Source organism: Gouania willdenowi, chromosome 1 (assembly GCF_900634775.1).
Source record: "Gouania willdenowi chromosome 1, fGouWil2.1, whole genome shotgun sequence".
Lineage (NCBI taxonomy): Eukaryota > Metazoa > Chordata > Actinopteri > Blenniiformes > Gobiesocidae > Gouania > Gouania willdenowi.
In genome coordinates, this window is record NC_041044.1 from 36,913,080 (window position 1) to 36,922,575 (window position 9,496).

The 9,496-nt window shown below is 37.8% G+C and overlaps 1 protein-coding gene across 1 annotated transcript; it reads left to right on the top strand.

The window, feature by feature from the left end:
• The first annotated feature begins 7,078 nt into the window (after window positions 1-7,078).
• LOC114468064 (myeloid-associated differentiation marker-like) lies at window positions 7,079-8,703 on the top strand. Its single transcript, XM_028454723.1, has one exon. The coding sequence runs from the start codon at window positions 7,335-7,337 to the stop codon at window positions 8,214-8,216; it is 882 nt and encodes a 293-aa protein (XP_028310524.1). The 5' UTR covers window positions 7,079-7,334; the 3' UTR covers window positions 8,217-8,703.
• The last annotated feature ends 793 nt before the right edge of the window (window positions 8,704-9,496 follow it).

A 9,496-nucleotide genomic window follows, 5' to 3' on the forward strand; every position in this document is an offset into this window, starting at 1 on the left:
TGTGGAATTATTCTACAATATTCACTCATCATGACAGTAAAACTGACCATCCAAAGTCAATCTACTGTAGTAATTCCTCTCTCAATTAGTAGAAAATTCTGTGAACATTTGATTGTGCATGAAAAAAAAATACCGTTATATATTGTGAAACCGATAGAATATTGAAAAATACCATGATATACATTTTTGGTTATACCACCCACACATAAGCAAATCAAGCACCTCCAGTTATGGTTTAACCCAACCGTCATTTATAGTCATAGCGCCACCTATTGGTAAAAGGAAATCATAGGCATTATATTTGCACAGAACAGTGCAGGACAGTTTGTGATTTAATCCTTGAAAATAGTCAGCTACGTCTGAACACTTTAAAATGTCTGCCACACCTCGAAATGCAACACACCTCACCACGCGCCACGTCCCGACATGCGTGTGGTTGTGAGGGCCTGTTCATCACTGCTTGCAGTTTTAGTTGGTTTTGTAATTGTGATTTTATTGACATTTCGATGGAATATCAAGGAAATTTTACAAAAACATTACAATTTAACGAAACGCGAACTATAGGAACCAAGTTACAGTTCTATGGTATACACATATACGTAATTATTAACGTGTTTCATATCAACTTTTGAACTACCTGTCACTTCTCTTCTGGATCATTTTACCATTAAAAAAAAACTTAAAATCTAGGGGTATACTGACAGAAACATAGCTCAGAAGCCCACACCAAAAATATTAATACCAATATTTTCATGAGATTAGGAATACTAACATGGTAACCAAGAGATGAGAAGCAAAATAGATAATATTTGTTAGTGTATTTTACAGCTAAGACATGGGTCAAAACTGAACCATTATCATTATGCTAACAGAAAGCTAACACAAGAGGAAGGTTATGTTTTATGGGATTAATTAAAGAAAGTGTCTATTCGTACGGTCACCGATGTACACGTACGTAGCATCTTAGGGTTAGGTTAGGGTTAAGGTTAGTTTAAGTCACGTGACTGGCCAATGACTGATCTATCATGTGACGTGGTGCTGTGTACCGATAGAATGTTGGTATATTGATACGGCAACCTTATAGATAGCCGCTGCCTTAACTAAAGGCTCAATATTGTGATTAACTGTTAGTAATTAATTGGGCGACCGTGGCTGACGTGATACAGGGGTTGTCTTCTGATCGAGAGGTTGGGGGTTGAATCTCACTCAATATCTGTCAATGTGTTTTAGTGTCCATGGGCAAGACACTGAAACCTAAATTGCTCCCAGTGGTCGACGAGCGCTTTGCATGGCAGCTCAGTCCCATTGATGTGTGGATGGGTGTATGAGCTGATGTTGTAAAGTCTACTTCAGTGTGGGGACAAAGCACAATATAAATCAAGTCCATTTACCATTTAAATGAACATTAGCAATTGATAATGTAATTGTAATTGACTTTCTGTCATGGCCAGCTGTGCCAGTACACCACTCTATTACTGATTATCATATATTTTGTTTATGGCAAGAATGTGTTTAAAAACCAGAATGTTCACCAAGACGATGACAAAGGCTGTGGTAATATTCATCTCAAGCATCAAAATAACTTGATTCCTTTCATTGGTTCTTTTATGTCCTACTCCTATGCTGCTCTGGGGGTGCCACACCCTGAGATTCAAGGGAAAAAAGGGAGAAGGGATGGTGGAAGACTCCTCCAGTTTCCACACACACACACACCACACACACACACACACACACACACACACACACACACACACACACACACACACACACACACACACACACACACACACACACACACACACACACACACACACACACACACACACACACGTGCACATATGCACGAACAGACACACAAAGAAACTAAGCAACTAAGCAACAGAGGTGTGAAGGAAGAATGAGACGGACTGAACATGCATCTGTTCACCTCAACTGCCCATTTTATTTCAATAAGAAGAGGATGAAAAATCCTAAATCACTGAGTGAACACAAAGCAAGGTTTACACTTTATTTAAGCATAAAAAACATCTACAATTGTTTCTGCTGAATTGGCAGCTTCAGGTGCATCAGTGTGAAGGAGGAATGGAGTGGATCTGAACTGGGTTTTTAAATATTAATGCTGCTTTACTAGAAGTAAAAGAAAGAAAAAAAACCAACAACATTTCTAACCCCCATGATTGATCCATAAAAGAACCCCAGAAGACACCATCCATGCACCATACAGTGGGTGCTTATTAAAAACATAATGTGTTTATACAATAGAATATATGCAGCTTGAATCAAACACCAAAGGTTAAAGACACATCATCTTTTTCATTTGACAATATGTCAGTTCTAAAAAAAAAATGCAGTGACATTAATGGCTTAGTGAAAACGTAGAAGTCATCCTGCTTCATGATAAAGCTGCACTGAAGACCACACCTTCATCTGCTGATGCTCACACGTGTGTCTCCTCCACATCCCACCAACCAGCCACCAATCCAACCCCGCCCCCATCTCTCCTGCACAGGGGGTTGTGTAGCCGCAATGTTACACAACGCCCTTCTGCTTCCTCTGTGAACCCCTTCTTTTGTTCCACTGCTGACTGTAGACCAGTGCCTGCCATAGATAATCTCCTCCTGGTTCAAAAAGAAGACTAACTATAGGCTTTAGGAGTCCATTAGGTGATGAAAATGCATCTGTGCTCATTGTAGAACATAATTATTTGCAATTGTGGTAATATTCCATGTAAGAAACCAACCAAATATGTAATGAGAATGTGTAAACTCATATTTATAAGAGGGAATTAAGGGGGTTTCTAAAATGTGACCTCATCATGGTCAACATTCATGACACCAAAATACCATTGTAGGCATTTCCATTTTCTGTGAAATGAAAACAAATGATGTTCTGATCAAAAAGTTGCCAACTCAGCAGCAAACAAGTGTCATCAGAGAGTCGATGCAGAAGGAGGGAGTGTTATTGTGTACAGGAGGTCAACCTCAGCAGAATCCAAAGTGAACAGTGTGGGTAATTGTTTTTATTATTTTTCCGCCAACAAATGCATTATTTACATATATTCTAACTTTTGTTGGCAAATGCAAGGGATTTTTGCAGGAAAAGCACCTCATAACTCTGGGGGATGAAGAATGAACCTGTTTTTTTTGCCACTAGCATGGGGTTAAGTTAACAGTTACATATTTAACACACACTGGCCTAAAACAGGAATCTGTATTTTGACATATGCTGCTTGTTCTTTGCCTTAATATTTTTCCATGGTTTTATTCTATTCATGGCAACATCATTTAGTTTTTGTTAAGGATGTGCAAAGGTAAAGTCATTGATATGTTGAGTAAAACTGCCCCCATCTGGTAGAAAAGAGTACACATCAGCAGTACTCGCTTTACTGTAATTGAGTTGCTTTTATGGGATACTTATTAAATCAGTAATTTTACAAGTACTTAGTTTGTTTTAAAATAAATAATTTGTTAAATTACTTCACCCAACCATTCTATTATTATTATTATTATTATTATTATTATTATTATTATTATTATTATTGTTGTTGTTGTTGGTTGTTGTTGTTGTTTGTTGTTGTTCTTATTATTGTATAGTTATTATTATTATGTTTTTACAATGATCCACGTACATTTTATGAAACTACAAAAATGAATGACCACACAACAATCATGCATCACATCATAGTCGACCAATCAGATTAAACGTAATGCACTGCGCAAAAACAGCATTGAATGCTGTTATTTTCTCAGTTTTAGAGTTCATAAATGTAGCTACACTTAGAGCCTGAAATTTTTTCATTTTGAATTGAATTAGTGTTATTTATTAAAATAATAATAATAATTGACAATCTTTTATTTTCTACAGATTCCTTTGTGGGGGGGAAAAAGTTCCAATGTGCAAGATTTGGTCTTTTCCTTTTTAGGTTTATGCATGAGATGTTTACTGTATGCAAGGGAATTGATGATATTTTGGAATGAAAAAAAAAAAAAAAATCTTTTATTTGTGTATAATTCTGGACATATACTTACATTCTTACTCTGGGATTGGCCTTCTTAACGTTATAGGAATTGTTGAAAAAAGAAACATGTTCTGAGATTTTACAGTAAAATTCCTAAGTCTTGTCAATAATTAATAAAATAAGATGAAAAACACTTTTAAATACATGACAAAATAATCAGAAGTCTGTAGTTCATTTTTTTTTCTTATTCTTTTTTTGTAAGGGTAAATTACATAATTTAAAAATGAATAGATTTTCCAAATATACGTTTACAGGCAGGTATCTTTAATTTGTATGACGTAACTGACTTTATGAATTATGTGTATTTTCACAGATTTTAAATCACATGACAAAATTATAACAAAATTGCAAGAAAAACATAACAAAACAAGAACATTGTTTTGGTTTAAACAGATCTTTGTTATTGCTTTTTTAAAAAATTATTATAGCTAAGATGTTTAGTTTAAACAGCTGTCGTACAATGCAAAAATAGGATTAGACCAATCAGCGTACATTAATAAGCTCTAAAATAGCGTTCCTTTATTTTTCTAATCATTCCTTCCTTCAGTTTTGTCCTTTATGCAGATTTATATACTTTTGCACTTTTTTAACTTTAGATCTTGTTCATTTTCTATGTATAACAACTGTTGCTGTAATTCCCATTGTATAATACATATCTTATCTCTTATCTTAGAATACCATAGAATAGTAGATCAAATTCTGGATGCTCGTCTCTGTCCACCAGACAAATAAGATCTTACCAACCAAGTCATTTGAATGAGATATAAAAGTCACAACTGAGATTCAAGGTCATGGATATAAAAGTCATAAATGTTTAGAAGAAGAAAAAAAAAAATAATCAAATAGAAAAAATACGGAAGAAATGAGCGCATTTTCAGTCAGCGTGACCTCGTTTTGCTGCAGCCTGACTAAAGGGAGGGAAAGAAACGTCGCGGTTGAACGTTCTCATAAGAACTTTTTTTGTGACGGAACCTCAAACAGGAAATCAACTCGTAAATGCATGAGAAAACTTAACCTAGAAAAAAACAAAGGAAGAAAGAGATGATGTAGCCTCAGTGTGACTCACTTTGCCTGTTGTGTATCATTTATTATCACAGAAAATGTTTGTTTGTCTTATTTTTTACCCAAATTGTGACTTTTAAAGACAAAGCCAATGAATGTTTTTTATCAAAGATTCTCCACGACAAACAGAAAAGTGGACATAATGTAAGCTCTAAAACTAGACACTGGCAAACTGGTGGCCCCCAAAGTTTAAGATTTTATCACAAAAATTATAAAAGAACACACAGGCCCTGTACTACAAAGCTGGATAAGTATATCCGGGATACCTCTCCGTTAGCGGGCTTCACCTAACCAAACATTCTCTGTCACAGAGCAGTTTGTACTGCGAAAACAAGTTATGAACACGATCAGTTAACCCAGGTGATTTCAGCATGGCGACTCGCTCCTTCACATGAAAGGGGCGGAGATTGCCACCGTCTGACAACTACAATCACAGAAAAACTGTGTAGAGCAATTAATGTCACAATTGAGGAATAATTCTATAAAAATATTAAGAATTAAATCCATCATTCAGACCAAAAACAAACACTGCAGCAGCAGAAAAAGCAGGAAGGAACGAATGCAGGAAGCTGCCAACAGTTAATAACCCTACTCTTCCCAACCAGGTTTGGTGTTCAGCCTGAGTTACCATGGTGATTTAGCCCGGTAAGAAGTTAACCAGCATCGTAGTACACCACACACCGAATAAATCCTAGAAGTTAGCTCAATAAGAGGAAATCCAGCTTTGTAGTACAGGCCTCACAATGACAAGAGTAAAGCACAAAATCACAACAAAAAGAAACAGAATGACTTTAAAAACACATGAAATTGGAAAAAAAAACAACACAAAATGACAGAAGAATATACAAAATGAGAACAATGGAGAACAGTAATTCTCACACAAAATGCGACATAATATAAGGCGAAATGATGAACTTCACCTTGTGAAACAGAATTAGCTACAGAAACCCTCACCTTGTTTTGGGACAAAATCACACAATTCCAACATATTTTTCACAGTAAAACATGTGGTCTATTGTTCGCTTTAGCGATTGTAGCAAACTGCTGGATGTCAAAATTTGCACAAAATCTGGCGTGATTTGAGCGTGTGCTTGTTTCTGCGCATTTCTGCTGTGTATAAATACAGGTCCAGTTAGCTAAAGGCTAACCTAGAGCTGCTGAAACCCTGAAGACAGCACCACAATTTTATAGAAGGATAGCAAACACTCTCAATGTGACGGGACCAGGGTTGGGATCAATTACATTTTTCAGTTACAATCATGTTTTCAATTACCCATGTTCAACTACAATTCAATTACGATTACAGCGATAAGCTATTTTTCCAATTTCAAGCAAACTACAATTATTTTTCATCTTCAGCAAGTCAACTACAATTGCATTCTCAATTACTAAAGTTCAATTACAATTACATTCTCAATTACTAAAGTTCAATTACAATTACACTCTCAATTACTAAAGTTCAATTACAATTAATCGAAATTTCTGAGCCTGAAATAAATAACCTGATAAAAGTTAACCTTCTTCTTGTGTTAGCTTTCTGTTAGCATCTCTAATGATAACAGGACCAAAATCAGCTGTAAAATACACCAATAACAAATATCTCTCATCTAATTTCTATTATTTATTGTTGGTTATCTTGTTAGGCTTCCTAATCAATGAAAATATATTTTAATATTTTTAGTGTGGACGTCTGAGCTTTTTTCTGTCAGTATAGCCTTCGATTTATATATATATTTTAAATGGTAAAATGTGGGAAATCTTGATATGAAACACATTTGACTAATTATGAACTACATGTGTAGAACTGAAAGAAACACATTCCTGAAAAATAAACCAGGAACGAAGCATCCAGCAGCTTTTTTATTACCAACCATAAAAGGTCATTCTCACATTTACAACACATCAACAAATCTCTCATACTTTGTCCTTTAGCAGCTGTAAATGGCTCAGTTTCAGGAAAGAGGAACGGCTCTTTGTGGGAACAGGCTTTGTTGACATCTGGCATTTATTATTGTGCTTGTTTGCAGCGACAGAAGCTGCTGAGTTTCAAAAAGGAAGTAGTCAGACACACACAAACCCACACAGGTTTGAAGTGTCAGCACGAGAGGATGGAGATCAGGCGAGAGCACCAACACCACGTTTTTGACAGTTTTTTCATTAGTTAGAAACCAGATCTTTCCAAAGTGGGTGCTATTGGCTACAAACAACTGGTTCTGCTGATGATTCTGGACCCCTGGTCCAACTCTGTGTGGCCATGCCTGTGATTGTACTGGAAGCCAGAGACTTCACCAGTCCCATTTTCCTGGTACGGACATGGGCGCTCCTGTGCAGCTGCACCACCTTCAGTCTGGTGGCGTCTCTGGAACTTGAGGAAGCCAACCATCCCCCTCGCACGTTCTGGATCTTCTGCATGTTCACCTGGTGCTTCTTCTTCTCCCTCACCCTCTCCATTCACATCCTCAGTGTCATCCAGTTCCACAGCCTCCTGCCCGTGTCCTGGAAGAACCTGACGGTGAGCGTGGCGGTGTTGGGGGCTCTGATGAACCTCAGCAGCTCCGTGGTCTTCTGCTGGCTCCTCTTGGATCACCAACACGTGCGTCCTCGCCCCGTGGCAGCCGCCGTGTCTTCGTGTCTGACTGTCTGCGCGTACATTTCCGAGTCCATCGTGCTCAGCACACGGACACAGGAGCAGAGGGGCTACTTGAGCAGCACACCAGGCCTCCTGAAGCTGCTGCAGCTGTGGGGAGGGTGTCAGATGGTCCCTCTGGTTGTAGAGGTGGTCCGGGTGGCGCCTGATGAAGCACGCAATTGGTCCACTTGGGTTCCTGGTGTGTCCTACGGGGTCTGCATCCTCACTGTGGTGGTCACTCTGGTGGTGATACTGGGGGACTTGGTGGGACGATGTTTGCTGCCGTTTGACAGACTTCTGGCGGCGTTCAGCCTGACGGGGCTGATGCTCTACATGATAGCTACTGTGATCTGCTTCACTAAGGTGCTCGTACTCAAACAGGCCAAGCACAGTGTGCCTGCAGAGCTGGTCATCATGGAAACGGCCATCTGCAGCATGACTCTCTTAGCCTACACCGTGGACTTTGCTTTTTCTGTTAAACTGCTGTGTGACAGGAGTCACATGTGACAAACATCTCGCAATGTCAGGGTTGGAAAGCCACATTTTTTTTACTTTGTTATGCAGAATTGACAGTTACTGTAATTGAGTTGCCTTTATGGGTTCTTGTACTTTTTTGAGAATATTTCTAAATCAGTAACTTTACTTGTACTTAAGAGTAACTAAACCCCTGCTTGCTCCTGACCTGCCACGCCCAGTTTATACTATAAAACAATCTATGCCAGTGGTTCCCAATCTGTTTTTATTCCATTTACCCACTTTGCATTTTTGTCAAATCATGTGTAGCCCGTCTTCATATCATAACTACCCTCTCCATAAGTTCATATGCGTTTTCATTTGTGGAACAGTGGGCTCCCCTAAACCCCTCAATGTGTCTCAAACATTGGAGGCTTAATCTACAAATAATAGCAATGAGTGGAATTTAAAGTGGAATTTCGTTAAACTACAACTTTTATTTAACTACTTCAACAGTGAGTAAATAATCTCCTTTGTAAAAAAAAAAAAAAAAATGTAGCGAGTTATTGTTTCCTATTGTCTGTAGTGTTATAAAATGGCCTCTACGGCAAAAAATAATCCTGTTTATTGAGCAACTTTATTGTTAGTTTGTGGGGAATTTGTCCCCAAAAATTGTCTAAAAAGGAACTAGGGACATTTCCTGATTTTTTAAAAATTGATTATTACATTTTTCCGAGTACCCCCTACAATGTGCACCTGTACCCCTGTTTGGGAACCACTGATCAATGCTATATTAACTAGCTACTCATTACTCAATATACCTCACTATTCACTCTTCTCCCACTCCTACATACTCAGTACAGATTGTAGAGCCCACAGGTGCTAGTTTTTATAAAAGGGGCGGGGCTAATGTTGCTTGTTTGCGACGCAAGATGGTCCCATAATGTCACATGATCTTGTTCTCAACCAATAGCAAAAATCAATTGTAATACCCGGGTTTCAACCCATAGAGGGCAGTCGCTGACATTTTACAACAAAATACGCCATTTTGAAATGTTGAGCGTTGAACCAGGATCAATCAACAGCACTATTTCATACCCAAAAACATTTGTATTCAGCAGAAAAAAGTGCTTTTGGGGTTTAGTTACACTTTAATTAGGTTTTAAAAGAAGTCATTTGTAAAATTTCTACACCCAATCATTACTGAGTAAATTCTTTTTTTTTTTTTTTTGTTTTAAAATGATCAACGGATATTGTGACACTACAAAAAAAATAAAATGACCAGACAGCAATCAAATGCGTCACATCGTAGCCGACCAATCAGATTAAACGTA